Source organism: Somniosus microcephalus, chromosome 27 (genome assembly GCF_052327205.1).
Source record: "Somniosus microcephalus isolate GS21.2 chromosome 27, FLI_Smic_1.0, whole genome shotgun sequence".
Taxonomy (NCBI): Eukaryota; Metazoa; Chordata; class Chondrichthyes; order Squaliformes; family Somniosidae; genus Somniosus; species Somniosus microcephalus.
The window spans coordinates 16,517,590-16,537,481 of NC_141013.1; the positions used below are offsets into that span (position 1 = coordinate 16,517,590).

Below are 19,892 nucleotides of genomic sequence, written 5' to 3' on the forward strand. Positions count from 1 at the left end.
CGGGGAAAGCAGTGTAATGTATTATCACATGGTTTGTCACATGGTTTGGTATGAGCATGCTCAGTTCGCTCTGGCCTAGTAAAGCAAGCACAGGGACTAGCAACTCATCCTGGCTCTGAACTTCATTTGTTCTACCCACATATATTAAAGAGATGAAGAAGGAATTTGTTATAGGGAATCAAAATGGAGTAGGAGGCTCTTTTGAGGTTGGGGATGAGACACATTGTTGGGGAGGAGAGGGTAGATGGCTTTACTCTGTATCTAAACTGTGCTGTACCTGAGCTGGGAGTGCTTGATTGAACAGTGTAGCGGGGAGCTTTACTTTCTATGTAATCCTTGCTGTACCTAAACTGGGAGTGCTTGATGTTGACACTGGGTGCCTGAAATGGGAAGTGTTCCTTTCATTTCTCAGCACTTGATGAGTATAAGGTTCAAAAAAGGTAAAACAGGGACATGTTTGGGTACTAGGAGAAAGTTCAGATGGGAAACGCCTGATGTGATTCTAATCCGTGAGGTGTAAACCTGCCCGAGCTGCCTATTTTGGATGAGCCTCTCTGTGGGATTATCTTGTCCAATTGTTTTTGTAAAACCCAATCTGTTGAGACAGTCAGATTTCAGTAAATGAGAGGAGCTTTGGTGTGCACGATTACCCTGCCCCACTGATGGTCCTCTTTACTGGTTTCACAGGGCTCGCGGTCCGGATGCAATGATTCTGGTGGACGGACAACCACGACTAAAGGGGGAGATGACCATCTCGCAGATGTTAAACATTGCCACACAGATCGCATCTGGCATGGTGTACCTGGCCTCACAACATTTTGTGCACAGAGACCTGGCCACCCGCAACTGCCTGGTCGGAGGAACTGTGCAGGTTAAAATTGGCGATTTTGGAATGTCAAGAGATGTCTACAGTACGGATTATTACAGGGTAGGTTCCTCATTGACTACAGATTATTACAGGGTAGGTTCCTCATTGACTACAGATTATTACAGGGTAGGTACCTCATTCACTATGGACATTAAACGCAGGTACCTCATTCACTATGGAGTACAGGTTAAGTGCTTCATTCTCTACAGATTATTACAGGGTAGATTCCTTATTCAGTATGAATTATTATCGTGTCGGTTCCTCATTCATTATATATGATGATTATAGATGCCGCTCTCCAGTTTATTTCCCATCTCCCTTGATGCCCTCTGTAAGGTCATCCCGTCTAAGTGACCCACCTCCTGCTCCGTTGACACCATTCCCAAAAATACGCTGACCAACCAACTTCCCTTCCTGGCCCTCAGGCTAAACTGACATTGCAAATGGTTCCCTCTCCTCATGTACTATTTACTTCCCTTTCAAAATCACTGTCACCAACTGCCTCCTCAAAAAAAACCATGCTCGACCCTCTTACCCCAAATCCAATCTCCCTTTCCTGTTCAAAGCCCTTGAACGTGCTGTCACTTCCCAAATTCGTGCCCATCTTTCCCTCAACTCAATGTTTGAATCTCTCCAATCACATTTCTACCACTGCCAAAATGGTCCTAATCAAAGTCACAAGTGAAATCCTCTGTAACTGTGACCATAGTGTGTTCCTGCTCATCATCCTTGATTACATAGTCAACCACAACATCTTCCTCCAATACCTCTCCTCCATTTTCCAGCTCAGTTAGACTGCCTTCGCTGGGTTCCACTCATACCTATCCAATCTTAGCCAGATCATCTCCAGCAATGGCTTCTCTTTCCATCCCTGCACCATAACCTCTGGAGTTTCCCAAAGATCTATCCTTGGCCCCCTCCTCTTCCTCATCTACCTGCTGCCCCTTGGTGATATCAGCCACAGGCACTGGGTCAGTTTCTACACATGCGCAGATGACACTAGCCCTACCTCTCCACCACTTCTCTGCTGCCTCTGTGTTGTTAGACTACTTGTGCAACATCCAGCCTTGAATGAAGTGCAGTTTCCTCCAGTTAAACATTGGGAAGACCAAAGCCATTGCCTTAGGCTCCAACACAAACCGATTCCATTTCCTATCCCGACCACTGTCTCAGGCTGAACCAGACTGTTTTTGCAATTTCAGCTTCCTATTCTGCCCTGAGCTGAGGTTCTGACCCCATATCCTCTCCATCACAAAGACAGCCTACTTCCACCTCGGTAACATTACCCGCCTCTGCCTCTACCTGAGCCTCTTTGCTGCTGAAACCCTTATCCGTGCGTTTGTCATCTTCAGACAACTATACCAATGCTCTCCAGGCCAGTCTCCCACCCTCCACCCTCTCTAAACTTCAGGTCATCCAAAACCCTGACGGCAGCACGGTGGCATAGCGGTTAGCACTGTTGCCTCACAGCGCCAGGGACCCGGTTCGAATCCGGCCTCGGGTAACTGTCTGTGTGGAGTTTGCACATTCTCCCCGTGTTTGCGTGGGTTTCCTCCGGGTGCTCCGGTTTCCTCCCACAGTCCAAAGATGTGCGGGTTAGGATGATTGGCTATGATAAAAATTGACCCTTAGTGTTAGGGGGATTAAATACATGGGGTTACGGGGATAGGGTGGGATATGTGTTGGTGCAGGGGTTACGGGGATCGGGTGGGATATGTGTCGGTGCAGGCTCGATGGGCCGAAATGGCCTCTATCTGCACTGTGGGGTTTCTGTGATTCTGTGATCTGTGATATCCTCTCCCGCACCAAGTCCTGCTCACCCATCACTCTTGTCCTTGCTGACCTACATTGGCTCCCAGTTCCCCAATGCCTCTGATTTAAAATTCTCATCCGTGGGTTTAAAAACCCTTCATAGCCTTGCCCCACTCTATCTTTGTAAACTCCGCCAGCCCTACAATCCCTCCATTTGTCTGCTTCTGGCCTCTTGTATATCCACCATCTCATCACCCGACAATTGTCAGGTGTGCCTTCAGCTACCTAGCCCCATGCTCTTGAATTCCCTCCCTAACCCCCGCTGCCTCTCCACCTGTAACAACAATAACAACTTGTATTTATATAGCGCCTTTAACATAGCAAAACGTCCCAATGCACTTCATGACACTGGCATTCTCCCTGTCACAGAGTTCTTTAGAGTGATGAACAGACCCGGGACCATTATAAAACAAAATTTGACACCAAGCCAAATAAGGAGAAATTAGGACAGGTGACCAAAAGCTTAGTCAAAGAGGTAGGTTTTAAGGAGCGTCTTAAAGGAGGAACGAGAGATGGAAAAGTTTAGGGAGGGAATTCCAGAGCTTAGGGCCTTGGCAGCTGAAGGCTTAACGAAGACCTTCTTTAAAACCTAACTCTTTGACTAAGCTTTTGGTCACTCCTCCTAATAACTCCTTCTTTGGCTTGGCATTGTGTTTTTTTTTAAGTTACGTCTCTGTGAAGTGCCTTGGAATGTTTTTCTACATTTAAAAACACCATATAAATGTAAGTTGTTATTGTTCTTGCATTATTACAGGTTAGGTGCCTCATCAGTACAGATTATTATAGGGTAGATATTTCAATACTGACTGTTCTACTGTCAAACTCTCTATTTCCCTTTAAGAAGCTCTCATTGTTCTCATTCGCCCGCCGTTTATATCTTTCCAAAAACATTCCCTCTTGCAGGATCTGTCTTATAGGATTAGCACTTCATTCCAGGGAGACTGTAGCACCAGCAGTGCATGTGGGACACTGGCAAATGGGACTGAGCCACTGCAGTTGGCACATGATACACTGCTGAATGGAAGCGACCGCCAGTTACATGAATGGAACTCCAGGGTCTGTTCATCACTCTAAAGAACTCTGTGGCAGGGAGAACACCAGTGTCATATTTAACATCACCAGATCTGCCAATGTTATATAAACCACCTCCTGTTTTGGAGAATTAGCAGAGAATCTGTAAATGTGATATAATTTGATAAAAAGCTGATCTAATATTTTTCAGCATAGATGTTCCTATTCTATGTCAAGTGAGTTGATATATTGAACCATACAGACCAGACGGTGCCAGGTTTATCCCTGTTCTATGCGGAGTTAGGTGGTTCTGCCAGGGTGGCTGTAGCAGTGCTACAGTCTGTCTCTGTGCCACTGGGCTGGGGGAGGGGGGGGCTGGGGGAGGAGGGGGCGGGGGGGGGGGGTGGTTGTGAATATCATCCAGGGTTCCTGTCCCGAGTGGAAAGAGCATGTGTGCAGACTTTGGATGAGGAGGGATTCAGACTTGGCTGTGGTGTCCCCTACCACATCCCCTGCTGGCACCCAAGCTGAGGGATCGGGTCGGCCGCCTGTTTTACACCCCAGACGATTTCATTCTCCGTTGACTTTAACAGAGAGTGAAATTGGGCGGGCTGTCAAATCAGGCCGAGCCGAACCCGCCTGTTTCCCGCCCGACGAGGGAGGTTAAAATGACCCCCTTACTGCCTAGACTCATGTGAAGAAATTGGTTGAGATAGAGATAGCAAGATTCATGACCCTCGGAGAGAAGGGGAAAAAAAATCAGTGGGAAAAATACGGCTGAAAATTTGAAGATTTTGCAAGAGGATGAGGAGATTTTCGGATAATTTTAAAATGTTACCCCAATTTCACTGCCTAACCACCTTCTGCCTATTGAACGACCAGCTCTTCAATGCAAGGTTTGACAGAATTTCTGAATGCAAATGTCTGTTTTCCAAAATTGCTAGTCTTCAAAATGGCTGCATTACTGGATAAAGAATTTAACCAGCTTCTTCCAGTACAGGTGCAGCACCTCAGGGACCTCAGCAAAAAATTGTTCCACTCTTAATCCGATAGATATTTTATCTTCTCTCGGTAATGCACACAAAGGCCCAGTGCGAAATGAGTTCACTGCAGCCTCGGGCCCGCCCCAGTGTACATCAGCCCACAGACTCGAACTCCCTTCCCATCCAGCACGCCAGTAGTTGGCACTAATTTGGCAGTGTCACTCGGAGGAAACCACAGAGATAGAGACATCACAAGGGAAAGGTCGGATCACTGCTTTCCCATTGTGTAGTCATTATGTTTGAGGTGGCCACGGATGAAGAACCCTCAGGGCAGGTGTAGGAGGACAAGCCCAGCACAGCAGCTGTCCCCTGCTGAGTTTGATTAAATAGATTGCAATCCTCCTTCTCAAAGAGTGAAGACAGAGGATCCAAAAGGGACGACTGGTGGAAGTGATCTGTTCGACAGTTTGAGCACATTTTTTTGTTAAATGCTATAACCGTTACATCAACTGTTGCTGTCCAGTGCTACTTAACAGAAATCAGATGTCTGCGAATCATGTCCCTGGGGTATCACTTAACAACCATTTTCCTACAATTAAATGATAGGTCATTATTGAAATATTTAATATTAGTTTCACTAGTGCATGAAAAATGTATTCATTTAAACAAATCAATTGTAGTGAATCCTTGGCTTCGCCTTGTGCTTGTTGCTGTAAAGTCAATTAGAGGGTGTTTGATACTATCTGGGACCCAGATCATTTCACAATTGTAAATTACCGCATGTAGATTTAATTATTCCAGGATTTATTAGACACTGCAACCCGCTCTCTAGCAAAACAAAGACATGTTGCTGCAGACATGCACCAAATTCAACAGAAATGAATTGAGTTTGAAGCCTCCGGGTCCCTTGGGTTCCCCAGTCATCGTTTCTTCAGAATTTGATCTTATTTATTCTTTGAATAATTTTAAATGCTGTGACATATTTTAAGAGCTCCGCAGTGCGCAGGCAGTCAGGAAGAGATTGGCACTTTGAGACCAGGATTATGAATGGTCACACCAACTGCGGACTGTCAATTTAACTTCCACTGCCTCAGCCATTGTTAAATCCCAGGCAGCACTAAGCAATTAATTCAGTGAGCACTAAGGCCTTGGAGAATCCTTACAGCATTGCTGTATATCCCTTTAGACATCTTTTTGTTTCCTCCTCCTACTCAGTCTAATAGTCCAGTGACATGAGAGTAAAGGCATCGTGAATACCATCAGCTAACATTAAAGAAGCCTCAAACGCATACGTTTGATGCACTGGCTTGGACAGCGCCCTTTCCCTTTGCAACCCAGAATTCAGCCCCGACCTACTGTATCTTCTGTCAGTCCAGCTCCCAGTGGCCATTGGCCTACAGCACACAACTGCCCCTTATTGGGCAGTCATTTTCAAGGTTCCTTAGAGAGGCCACAGGATGCAGGAGGAGAAGATGGGACCCTGTTGGGGAGAGGGCCCGCTTATGGAAGGAACCCTATTGTGGAGGAGAGGAGCCACTGTTGTGACACTATGTTGTTTCTCAATCTATCCAGGGTCTAATTTTCTTTTCTTATAAACCTGCCAATAATCCTGTTAGCCGTGCTCTTTGAGAGGGTTACAAGACCCCTCAGTTTGAACAGATTAGAGATGGCTCAGTCGAATTCTGAGACTGCTGTGCTGTTGATTACCAATTCAGAAGCACAAATCCCATCAATATCACTTACCATTCCCACGGCGAAGCTACTATTCTGCTTCCCATGTAACTGATGTAAATGCTGCAGGCATCGAGAACAAGAGAAGGGATTCATTCTTTTCACTAAATTGTGGATGTTGGGATTTGCGAAGCATCGTTTAGGCTCCCTGCAACACTCTGACCTTCCTTCTACTCCGATTAGTGGTAACCTCGATTAAACAAACACCTATTACAAGCAGTCCAATTTCCTCAGATTTAACGAGGTTTCTATCCCATCGGCTGTACTTGCACATCCTGTGAACTGATTAATAGCATTGATATCAGAAGCAATAGAATTACTTTGAAATTACAACATGGAGACAGGCCATTCAGCTCAACCAGTCCATGTTGCTGTTTATTCTCCACATGCCAGCTCTGTTCCCATCTCCCTTTAATCCTCTTTCCTTCAACCACCCGATCGGACCTATTCTTTCTTACAAGTTGACATGATTTCTGCTTCAATCGCTAGCTCCAGTAGTGCATTCCACAGCCTCACAACCTGTATAGAACAGTTTCTCTTGTGGTCTGTTAAATCTTACATTTAATCTTCCGTTTACGTCCTTGTTTTAGACCCCTCAATTACTGTAAACAGTCTCTTTCTAACTATCTTCTTTCATGCCTTTGTCCATTCCAACTATTGTCCCACTTCCCTTTCCTCTTAGGTCCTTGAACATGCTGTTGCCTCCCTGCTCTCTACCCATTTCTACTAAAATTCCCTGTTCAAACGCTTCCAGTCTGGCTTCCAGCCTTCTCACAGCACAGAAACCATCTTGTCCAAAGTCATGAATGGCATCCTCTGTAATTGTGACCAAGGTGCTTTATTCCTTCTCGAACTCTCTGATGTGATTGACTTTGCCATCCTCCAATGTCACTGCTCTGTAATACAGCTCCACACATGCATGGTTCCACTCCCACCTATCAGAACACAGCCAGTGTATCTCCAAAATGGCTTCTCTAGCCTCCACCATGCTGTCACCTTCCCGCTCTATCCTCAGCACCCTCCTGTTCCTTATCTAGAGTCAGCTTTCACACATACACTGATAATACTCAGTACCAGCTCTCGCAACCCCCAGACTGCTTCTGGCCTGTCCAACATAAAGTCTCAGGTGAGTCATGGGTGCCCAGGTGAATGCCATCTTCAGTCTGGACACAGTCCTCCAGTTCCACAGTAGGAAGGGGCGAAAGGCACTTCCATATTTCTCATCTTTCTACACTGACAGCAAAGTTCATTGCAGGTTAACTTGTGGTGGAACTTGTGTCCAAACAGTTCTCTTTTGTGGTTCACAATGGAAGGGCACTCAATGGAAGGGCACACAATGGAAGGGCACTCGATGGAAGGGCGCTCGATGGAAGGGCGCTCGATGGAAGGGCGCTCGATGGAAGGGCGCTCGATGGAAGGGCACTCGATGGAAGGGCACATGATGGAAGGGCGCTCAATGGAAGGGCACTCAATGGAAGGGCACTCGATGGAAGGGCGCTCGATGGAACGGCACTCGATGGAAGGGCACTCAATGGAAGGGCACACGATGGAAGGGCGCTCAATGGAAGGGCGCTCAATGGAAGGGCGCTCAATGGAAGGGCGCTCGATGGAACGGCACTCGATGGAAGGGCGCCCGATGGAAGGGCGCTCGATGGAAGGGCGCTCGATGGAAGGGCACTCGATGGAAGGGCGCTCGATGGAAGGGCACTCGATGGAAGGGCGCTCGATGGAAGGGCGCTCGATGGAAGGGTGCTCGATGGAAGGGCACACAATGGAAGGGCACACGATGGAAGGGCACACGATGGAAGGGCGCTCGATGGAAGGGCGCTCGATGGAAGGGCGCTCGATGGAAGGGCGCTCGATGGAAGGGCACTCTTTAGCCCATGTGCAAGATGCAAGATCAAGCTATGAGATATGACGTGGATTTGTGGCAGAAAGTGGAAGTGGCTACAGGGAGGGAAGACTATGCCGACCTGTCCCAGAATTCCCTGGAGAGAGAGAGCCAGCCTCACAGCAAGAACACCTCTTTGCCAAAGCCCCAAACAAGAAGACTTGGATTAAGTCTGATAAATGGCACCGGCCTTGGATGTGTTTGGATTTTTAGAACAAAAATGTGGCTGGCATAATGCAAAGTGCCCCATTTAGATCCTTTCATCCCATTGAGGGCAGATGTCTGTTGTACAGCTGATGAAAAAACTCTAAGGCTTAAGACGACAGCTGTTGGGAAGTCCTACCAGAAGGCCGAGTACGTTCTCATCTCCACGGCTCGATGCCGGCCACGGATTGAGTTGCAGAGAGACAGATAGCTGCTGATGAAGCTCCGCACCGCGGTTTGATGGTGTGTGTCCATGCTGTGATGAAGAGAATGGTGGCAATTCACCCTCACTCTGCTGCTTGTGAAGTGCTCCACTCGGGGTGGGTGGGGGGGGGGGCTTGTCAATTTTCTCAACCATGTAGTGACACGTAGACAGGGGGGTGGTGTGGGGTGAAGAGGTAAGCAAGGTAAAGGTCAGTCAACAATGCCGACAGTCCACCCACCCCACCCCATCAGCAATGTGCCCATGGCAGGAATAGAAACAGAAAGCAACTGGACCCTTGAAAATGGAGTAAATCAGCATTGAGAGGGGTAAGCATGTCACAGCTGTGAATTTGTTTTCCGGGGAGTCCCCTAATATGTTGGAGAGATGGATCATTCACTGAAATGGGAACTCATTCATCATCTCAGCCTCTCCCTCTGATTCAGCAGTGATGGCCGCAGCTATGATCCGTGCGATATTCAAAGATTGCCTCTTGACCCCTGCAAATGTTTATGGTGTGGCTCTTGGATCTGCATTCAAGCTGCAGTCTGGCGCACCACCCCTGCAGACACTGGGAGGCACTGTGCCTGTTTTAGGGCAGTCACTTGGCACTGGGATGCCACCAGTTACTAGAAACTCTTGATGATGCTGGAGAAGTTGTTCAGTTGCTGATTACTAGCATGAGCTTCACAAAATGACACACCACAGGAGACAGGCTTCAAAATCCAGTGACTGCTGGGGATTTGTGAATTGAAAAAAAATAGTCATTTATGAATACACGAGTACAGGTCAGGAGTCAGTGCAGCTGGCTGTAGTCACACAGCAGCTACTGCGAGTAACAAGTTCCAAACTACATACAGCTGAATAAACCTTCAATCAAATGAATGTGCTAAACCAACAAACACTGAGTTACATAAACAGTAACATCTGCAGGCGGCTTAATAACAGTTGTTCCACTCATTATAGTGACACATTGGCACATCGGAGATGGAGAGACACAGGAGGAGAGATGGAGAGAGACAGGAGGATAGGTGAAGCGAGAGAGAGAGAGATAGGAGAGAGATTCGTGCTCCCTATATTTAGAAATGATACAGCTTCCAATCAGGCACAAGTGCCACGTTCAGGAAATCTCACCAGACACCATCAGTCTGCTCTCGCTCTCTCTCTGAACACTACACTTGAGGGGAGCAAAAGGAGGGGAGATGAAGTGAAAGGAGGCAAGATGAAAGGAGGGAGGTGAGGAGGAGTGGAAGAGTGAGGATGGAAATGAAAAAAAATTAATTGTCTCTGATATCGCACAAGGTCATTTCTTATTGGCTGGAACAGAGTCGCAATCAAATAATAGAACAATTGTGTCTTTCACTTTGGAATGGCATATCATTTCTAAGCTGAGAATTAGCAAGCTGTTTTGGGCAAGGTCAAGCGCACTCAAAACCAGCACCTGCTGAACCAGGGCTGTTGATATTACCTGTGTATTGGTGTGTGTTTGTGCATACGTGTGCTTGTGCATGTGTATGCATGTTTGTGTGTTCTAGTTTTGCGTGATGCAGCCAATGTTTTACAGTCATTCCCAATAGGGATCATCTGTATGCATTGAGTTAGATGACAAGGTGTCACTTGCCCCATGTGGCTAAGATCAGGAGCCATAAGCCTACATCTCACCAAGCTATGACATTACACACTACTTCATAAGAACATAAGAACATAAGAAATAGGAGCAGGAGTAGGCCAATCGGCCCCTCGAGCCTGCTCCGCCATTCAATAAGATCGTGGCTGATCTGATCCTAACTGCCAATCCACTATCACAGAACCATCTCCTGCATCTAACAGAATTAGACACACGAAATAGGAGCAGGATCAGGCTACACGGCCCCTGGGCCCGCTCTGCTACCCACAGGGCCATGACCGATCCGAACCTAGACTCATGTCCAAATTCCTGCCCGCTCCCCGTAACCCTTAATTCCCTTTACTTCTAGGAAACTCTATTTCTGTTTTAAATTTATGTAATGATGTAGCTTCTACAGTTTTTTGGGGCAGCATATTCCATGGACTTACCACCCTCTGAGTGAAGTAGTTCCTCCTCATCTCAGTTTTGAAAGAGCAGCCCCTTATTCTAAGACTATGCCCCCTAGTTCTAGTTTCACCCATCATCAGGAACATCTTCCCTGCATCCACCCGATCCAACCCCCTCACAATCTTATATGTTTCAATAAGATCGCCTCTCATTCTTCTGAACTCCAATGAGTAGAGTCCCAATCTACTCAACCTCTCCTCATATGTCCATCCCCTCATCCCCGGGATTAACCGAGTGAACCTTCTTTGTACTGACTCGAGAGCAAGTATGTCTTTTCTTAAGTATGGACACCAAAACTGTATGCAGTATTCCAGGTGCGGTCTCACCAATACCTTGTACAACTGAAGCAATACCTCCCTATTTTTATATTCTATCCCCCTAGCAATGAAAGCCAACATTCCATTGGCCTTCTTAATCACATGCTGCACCTGCATACTAACCTTTTGAGTTTCGTGCACCAGGACCCCCAGATCCCTTTGTACTTCAGTACTTTCCAGTTTCTTGCCATTAAGATAATAACTTGCTCTACGATTTTTCCTGCCAAAGTTCATAACCTCACACTTTCCAGTATTGTATTCCATCCTTGTGTTAGTCCACACTGTGCCCATGTTTTTACTGTTGGGTTATGTTGTGACAAGGTTGTGACAAGGTTGTGACAAGGTAGGCCATAATGTAGCTGATGTTTATGGCGCTTCTCTAATTCAGTCATTCACTTTCTTGATTGGTTGTGTTCCAGGTGGGTGGTCACACCATGCTTCCAATCCGCTGGATGCCTCCTGAGAGTATAATGTATCGCAAGTTCACCACCGAGAGTGACGTCTGGAGCTTCGGAGTGATCCTGTGGGAGATCTTCACCTATGGCAAACAACCCTGGTTCCAGCTCTCAAACAACGAGGTAAGAAACTGGAAGAAACACTCCTTGGAGAAAAGTGTCATGGGGAGGAGTTAAGAAAAAAAGGCTAGAATTGCTACAAAGAACATGGTGCTTAGAGACACAAGTCACTGTGAGCAGAGCCTGTCTGCCTCGCTCTTTGGTCTCTTGGGATGCATGCTGTTCCTTCCACAAGTGGTCAACCTGTGTTTCCTTGAGTGACGATATGATGAGTTAGTCAGAACAGTCAAGGTCAGATTACATTCAATAACAGACGTTCTGCTTTTACTGTGGGCTCATTTTTCAATTATTAACACAAGATTCTACCTTTTGATGATGTTAGAACACTGCATGGGAGACACTGACTGTTCCACCTTAAGTAAATTAATTTTTTAATCATATCTGCTACTTTAGAACCTAATTGTACATTTCTCCATATTAAATTGAATCTGTCATTCATCTCCCCCATTTTCTAATCCTCTGTGAATCTCTCAATTTTATCCTTTTCCTTTGAACATCCTCCACCACCCCCCCACCCCAACCACACACAACTTGCTATCATCTGCAAATGTTTACATTCTAATTTTAGTACATTCATCAAAATCTTTATAAACATTATAAACAGCAGAGATCCCTGGGCCGAACTCTGTTGGACTCTACTGGTCACAGCTGTCCAGTTAGATCCACCACCATCGGTCACCATTATTTCCTATTATTTGCACAATTGATTATTCAATGTATATCCTCGTTTATCCTAACACCTTTCACTTTGGCCATAAACTGTCTTGTGAGTGACCTTGGTCTAGAAACTGGCGATAACCAGGCACTGAAGGGCACAATATGACATGCAATGTACACGTGCCAATTTCACGCCAGGTATTGTGTCCAGCAAAACCTTTACTTTCTCCCATCTTTGCTCCCTCAAGTCCAAGGGGCACACATTTGAGCGTATCTGGTGTACAACCGTTTTATCTCTCCATCACCAAATCTGGCTGGACCAGGTCTAATGCACTATCGGGCATCACTCGCTCTCTGCCAAAACCGCCAACTACTCTGGGATCATCCTCAAGAACAAAGATTGACCCACTTTTCTCCACTACCAAACATCGGCTTAAACCTCTCCCCTCGGCTCCAGTAGAAAGTGTCATGAGCTTTGTTATCACGAAGATTGAGACCGTCCATTCAGCTGCCTCCCAACCTTCCCTTATCCCAACAAGCCATACCTTTGCCACCAATTCCATCACCTTCCTCGGACACTGTTTCAGGTTGAACCAGACTGTTTGTAGCCTTGGCGTCCTATATAACCTCAAGATGAGTTTCTGACCGTCTATCCACTCCATCAGAGGACCTACTTTCATCTCCGTAATGTTCCTCCCCCTCCGCCCGCCTCAGCTCATCTTTTGCTGAATCCCTCACCTGTGCCTTTGTTACCTCCAGATTCGACTATTCCAGTGCTCTCCTGACTTGTCTCCCCTGCTCTACCCTCTTTAAACTCTGCTGTCTGTATTCTGTCTTGTACAAGTCCCACTCACCCATCACCCCTGACCTTACTGACCTCCCAACACCTCAAATTTAAAATCCTCATCATGTTTAAATTCCTTTGTGGCCTTGCCCCAACCTATCCCCGTAACCTCCTCTAGCCCTACAATCCCTCCCGAACTCTCTCTACCTCGGATTCCAGCCTCTTGTGTATATCTTCCCCGCCACCCCTCCATTCCCCAGCTGCCTAGGCTTCACACTCCAGAATTCCTTCCCTGCACCCATCTGGCTCTCCACCTCCCTCGCTTTTAAGACTCTCTTTAAAACCTCCCTCTTCAACCGAGCTTTTGATCACCTAATATTTCTTTCTTTGTCTCGGAGTCCATTTTTGTGAATGCACTATGGGATATTTTCCTACATTACAGGTGCTATATCAATGCAGGTTGTTGCTGTTGTTTTTCCAATTGTAGCTATTCTCAGTGGCACAGGTCCTGATCATCCCCACAGTCTCTGCGCCACAGCCCTCTTGGGGCAGATCTTCCACTTGGGACAGATCTTCCACATGGGACAGATCTTCCACTTGGGACAGATCTTCCACTTGGAGCAGATCTTCCTCTTGGGACTGCTCTTCCTCTTGGGACAGATCTTCCACTTGGGACAGATCTTCCACTTGGGACAGATCTTCCACTTGGAGCAGATCTTCCTCTTGGGACTGATCTTCCACTTGGGACTGATCTTCCACTTGGGACAGATCTTCCACTTGGGACAGATCTTCCACTTGGGACTGATCTTCCTCTTGGGACAGATCTTCCACTTGGGACAGATCTTCCACTTGGGACAGATCTTCCACTTGGAGCAGATCTTCCTCTTGGGACTGATCTTCCACTTGGGACTGATCTTCCACTTGGGACAGATCTTCCACTTGGAGCAGATCTTCCTCTTGGGACAGATCTTCCTCTTGGGACTGATCTTCCTCTTGGGACAGATCTTCCTCTTGGGACTGATCTTCCTCTTGGGACAGATCTTCCACTTGGGACAGATCTTCCACTTGGGACAGATCTTCCACTTGGAGCAGATCTTCCTCTTGGGACAGATCTTCCTCTTGGGACTGATCTTCCACTTGGGACAGATCTTCCTCTTGGGACTGATCTTCCACTTGGGACAGATCTTTCACTTGGGACTCACTATGTTACCGAAGTAGTTGCACTTGCAAACAGGTGATCACAGCTGAATGTCGTCAAAGTTAAAATGTAATTAATTAACCTAATTAGTGACATGCATGCTATAAGAGGACGGGATTAAGCACCTTGTTCATAATGCTGTGAAGATTTAATTTCCTTTTATTGTCACTTAATTTTTCTGTTTCAATGTTCTCTCAGCTCCCGATGTATCTGAACTCATTTTATTTGTGCCTGGTAATTAAATGCATGCCGCAGGCTGTGGGGTGAGTGGTGCAGTCAGAGTCTGGTGATGAGCCAGATGAGCTTCTCTTGTCATTTGCATAATTCAGTTTTGCAAAACAGTGCTCTCAAGTTGTGACCACTCTGCGACCTGTAGCTGTTTCACGCAAGCAGATTTTATTGGTGCCGTTAGCTCATAATTACCGTGCCGCGCTCTGCACTCGACTGGTCAATTCGACACACAGCGCCCTGAGTTGTCGTGTTCATTCAGGAAACCCACATAAAAATTCATTTACTAAAATATAGAAATTAAGTGGGGGTGGAGCAAAAATGATTCACTCGCTGGTGATATTAACCTCTCGAGTGCCGACCATTGCCCCGCTGGGTGATATTAACCTCTCGAGTGCCGACCATTGCCCCGCTGGGCGATATTAACCCCTCGAGTGCTGACCATTGGCTCGCTGGGTGATATTAACCCCTCGAGTGCCGACCATTGCCCCGCTGGGTGATATTAACCCCTCGAGTGCCGACCATTGCCTCGCTGGGTGATTTTAACCCCTCGAGTGCTGACCATTGGCTCGCTGGGTGATATTAACCCCTCGAGTGCCGATCATTGGCTCGCTGGGTGATATTAACCCCTCGAGTGCCAACCATTGGCTCGCTGGGTGATATTAACCCCTCGAGTGCCGACCATTGCCTCGCTGGGCGATATTAACCCCTCGAGTGCCGACCATTGGTTCGCTGGGTGATATTAACCCCTCGAGTGTCAACCATTGCCTCGCTGGGCGATATTAGCCCCTCGAGTGCCGACCATTGCCTCGCTGGGCGATATTAACCCCTCGAGTATTGGCCATTTCCTTGGTGGGTGATAACCTCCTCAGTGCTGGTGATTCACTTGCTGACTGATATTAACCTCTGACTGTTGGCAATTCTCTCACTAACTCATATGAGGCACAGGGACATCAGGAACAGGATTAGGCCATTCAGCCCCTCGAACCTGCTCCGCCATTCAACTCGGTCATGACAGATCTGTACCTCAACTCCATTTTGCCCGCCTTTGCTCCATATCCATTGCCTAACCCATGAGTGTTGGGTATTCCCTGTCTGTGTGATAATAACCTCCAAATAGCGGAATATACAGAATTGACACAGACCTGAGCAAGATTTGTAATCCATTCTTTGCAGCTTAATATGCACTCTCTATCTTTTTGTCATTTTTAATTTATATTTTTCTGTTTTCTTTTGGTCATTCCCCTTCCTCTTTAGTATTCTCTGTTGTAACTTATTCCCTAACCTAAGAGTTCAACGGTGCTTTCGCTCAGTGCCTGCATCTGCCACTCTTCAGTTGGGCAGTGCAAATATTGAGGAGATGCATGGAAACACCTTGGAGTAATTAGGCCCCTTCTGCTTTCTAGTGTGAATAAGCATTGGCTCATTTCCTTCTTTCTATTACAGGTTTGACATGGTAGCACTTAACATAAAGGAACTGTCTCGACGAGCTTAACAAGGGGGAAAGGAGGACATTAGGGAGGGAGAGCATGGAACCATCAAAGAGAAGGGTGTTAGAAGTTTTTAGAAGGAAAGAGGGTGCACGGCATAGTCAAGGAGAAAACAGAAAATGCTGGAAATACTCAGCAGGTCAGGCAGCATCTGTAGAGAGAGAGAAACAGATTCAGGTCGATGACCCTTCGTCTACTCTGTTTCTCTCTCCACAGATGCTGCCTGACCTGCTGAGTGTTCCAGCATTTTCTGTTTTTATTTCAGATTTCCAGCATCCGCATTATTTTGCTTTTGGTCTTTAGAAGAAGGTAGGCACAGTTAAAGAGAAGGGTCTTTAGAGGTTTTTAAACAGGCGGAGAAAGGCAAATTGGTTTACGGAAGGATTTCAAGCAGCCAGAGAAACGTTGAGTGAGGAATCAAGCTCCAGTGGTAGAGCAGAAGAGGCGGGAGCGAAGCAGTAATCCCGAGTGGGAGGGCATTGGCTGGGACATAAGACTGGAGAAGTTCATTTAGAAAGGGTGGAGTGTGGTCATGGAGGTATTTGAAGATGAGGACAATGAATTCACTAGGGCACATGGACCCAATGGAGTTTGGTAAGGATGACTATACAGGACTGGTGGGAGAGACCTTGGAGTACAGAGTTCTGGACTAGCTGGAGTAGGGATCTCTCAAGGAGAGGGTTGGAGAAGTCAATCCTCAAGGTGATGAAGGTGTAGCGTAGGGCTTCAGTAGTAGTGAGGGAAGAGGTAAAGATCTTATAAGCATCAAGGAGATCCACTAGAGCTAAAACACCAATCAGCCAAGAGGAAAAACAAATTTAATTTATTTTAAACTTAATCAATTTCTTTTTAATTGATGGATAAGGACAGGACAGAGACGGTTGGTCAGTTACTGAGGAGTTGTGATCCAGCGAAATCAGAAAGTGGGCATTTACAAACTAGAATGGCAGAGTGTCACATTCCACAGCGACCATTCTAATCGGGGCAGTCACCTAGAACAGCTTCCATAATTCAGCAAATAATTTGGTGCACAGACCCTGACAGTGAGTAGATCAGTGTAACTGCAGGCAGTGACCGTCAGTGGCTGCTTCAGAGCCTGTAATGTATTCATATGTTTTGCCGAACAGGCTTTCTTAGAGGCCGCCAGCGGATTTTGCCTTGTAGCAATCTCTGTTTAGCACTCGGCAGGAAAACTATTGGAGCTGATTGCAGAAACTAAAGGGACGTATGTTTAATTGCAGGTCATTGAATGTATCACGCAAGGACGAGTGCTGGAGAGGCCAAGAGTCTGTCCCAAGGAGGTGTACGACATCATGCTGGGATGTTGGCAGCGGGAACCCCAGCAGAGGCTGACCATCAAAGACATTCATCGGATACTACAAGCTCTGGGCAAGACCTCCCCCATCTACCTGGATATTCTTGGCTAGTGGGCTAAGTGCACCGGCCCCCTTCTGAATGTACTTTATCCCAACAGTAAACTACGGCTTCATTTGGGAAATGAAAAAAGTGAAGTGCCTGCTGTATATAAAATGTACAGTTGTTTCTGAGGCGGTTTTCCTGGTACCTGCGCACAGAAAGCTGCTGCAACAGAACTGAAAAGAAGTTTGGTTCCAAACAGAATCCCTCCATACTGGTGAAACCTAGTCACTTTATCCCGACTCACTTTAAATACGAGAGAGAGAGGCCTCTGCTTAAGAGCAGGGCAAAGCCCACCAAATAATTAGGATTCTCTAACCACCGAACCCGGCTCGAAGAAGGGTTCAAACACATTTCTCGGCGTGAAAAAAGCCAAATTTGTGATAAGGTTGCAGTTTCCGTTCCCGTGTTCCTGGATATTTCAGCGGTTCATCTGGTGAGCAGGTGCTGGCATGGAGCTGCATTCTCTTCAGGCTTTGTGACGGTGAATTCAGATTGGATCTGGAGTTGAAAGGAATCGGCCTCCGAGGCATTTGGACGATCATTCCGAGTTCACTTACAAAAAAGGATCAACAATGTTTGGAACGTTTTAAACCTGATGAGGGCAATTGCCTGATCATTACAGGATCGATAAAGGATGTTCCTATAAACCAGAGAAGTGCAGCAGATGAGCTACCCCAGGGTCCGTTGGGCTACTGAGCTGAAATACCCAGTGGTCAAAGGCAGGTGCCCCGATGGTTTCTTATGTCCAGCAAATCGCTTGGTGTAAATTGAATCCGGCTGCTACCCTGGCCAGTTCTATGTACTTTTTGTCAACCAACTGTTATTTTAAAGTTATCGTCAGCTACCTTGTGTGCTGCAGTTATGATGCTTTAAATAGACACCTGCATTATCCACCTGTATATTTATACACAAAAATGTTTTCATTTTATTTTTATTTCCATGCTACGACACTCAGCAAAGTTTAAAAAAAAAGTAAACTCCATATTAATAATGTGGAGGCAGGAAGAGCTCCCGTACCATTCACTTCCTGTGCCACAGGTCAAAGAGCAATGAGCCGCAGACATGTGCTGATGCCTGTCTCGGGAGGGGGATGCTGAGTGAAACCTGATCGCTGTTTCCTCCGAGTTATCAGTAAAGAGTTTGTAGACCTGATATCTATTAGAAATGCATGGGAAATTCTCCCTGCAGACCCAGTAATTATCCTGCAGTAGCGACCGGCAGCCAAGGCCATACAGAACTGGCCTGCCAAGCAGATGGCAGCCCATCACCCAGTGCCACTATCTACAGCTGACATTAATTCAGTTGGTCCTTGGCTGAGGAGGCAGTCACCTCTGCGGAGGTGAAAAGATATCGCGATCCACCTCAAGGAGTGTTGATGGGTCAGGCGGAAGTCCTGGGTTAGGCCACCCCATTCTCCCAGGGAGACTGGAAGCAAGAGGTCTCCTTGGCATTAAAATATCGAGTGTGACTGTGCATGGCTACTGAGCATTAAAGAGCTTGCATCAGTACCCATCGGCCTAGTCAATTTCTCCTTCATGGGGAAGACCCACAGATGATGCTTGTGTGAGCGGAGGGAAGCCCCAGGTTGCACAGAGGCGCCTGTTCCTTCTGATCGCTTGTTGGTGGCCTGGAGGTGAATGATTGTTTTACTGGGCTTTGGCTTTGGCTGCTTGTCATCCAGACTTGTGCCAACTGCAGATCTGCTCCTCACCGCAAGGTTCAGAGAGGCTATATGTACAGAACTGTGTGTGTAGGAGATCAGAGTCCGAGTATGAACTTTAAACTCTCGAGAGTGTCACTGCTCTTCAGCCACACTGTATAGATTCCTGTTAATAGTTTTGTACCAAGCAATCTCAAGTGCTGTGCTCTGAGAGACTCACTTTAGCAAAGGACAAATGTCCGTGGGTAGATGGCACTCTGTACAGAGAAAGCCTGGAGAAGCCTGCATTGTGTATCATTGTCAACAAGGGAAACAGTGAGCTTAGCATACCAGTCCTCCGCTTCGTCAATCCCGAGCTAGTTTCTCGCATTTAGAAAACTTTTAAATCCCAGTTCTACAATTCTAATTTATACTGAAACGGAGAGAAGGTGATGCAACAGTCGCCCAACCAAGCCTATCCGTACTATTCCCTTACGGACATGGAAGTTTATAAAACTGGCAGATCGGCAATTGGACAAAAGGTGGAAACACTGTTGACTACAGTAAAATTCTGGAAGCCCAGCAGGACAGCACATTGGGTACCAAGTAATGGTGGACAGCTCTGGAGGCTTGATGTTACACACCTCTTAACACCAACTCAAGGACATAAACTGGGGGCAAAATATGAGTGGCGCTGAATCACTGTGTTCACAGTGCATATCACGGGACAGCCAGAGCTGCACGGCCTGCAAACAGTGCACTCCCGTTCTCTGTCATTCAGCTTGTTTTATGGGATGGCCCCCGTCTCA

General features: G+C 46.7%; 1 protein-coding gene across 2 annotated transcripts in view; it reads left to right on the plus strand.

Moving 5' to 3' along the window:
* Positions 1-18,289, plus strand: part of LOC147100008 (NT-3 growth factor receptor-like) — a 945,826-nt gene extending 927,537 nt beyond the window's left edge. For both annotated transcript variants that reach the window (XM_085968572.1, XM_085968573.1), the window contains exons 15-17: positions 688-928; positions 11,513-11,671; positions 17,267-18,289. In XM_085968572.1, the coding sequence (XP_085824698.1) occupies positions 688-928; positions 11,513-11,671; positions 17,267-17,452 (586 nt within the window). In that variant the 3' untranslated portion in view covers positions 17,453-18,289. The remainder of the gene's footprint in view (positions 1-687; positions 929-11,512; positions 11,672-17,266) is intronic.
* Positions 18,290-19,892: the final 1,603 nt, after the last annotated feature.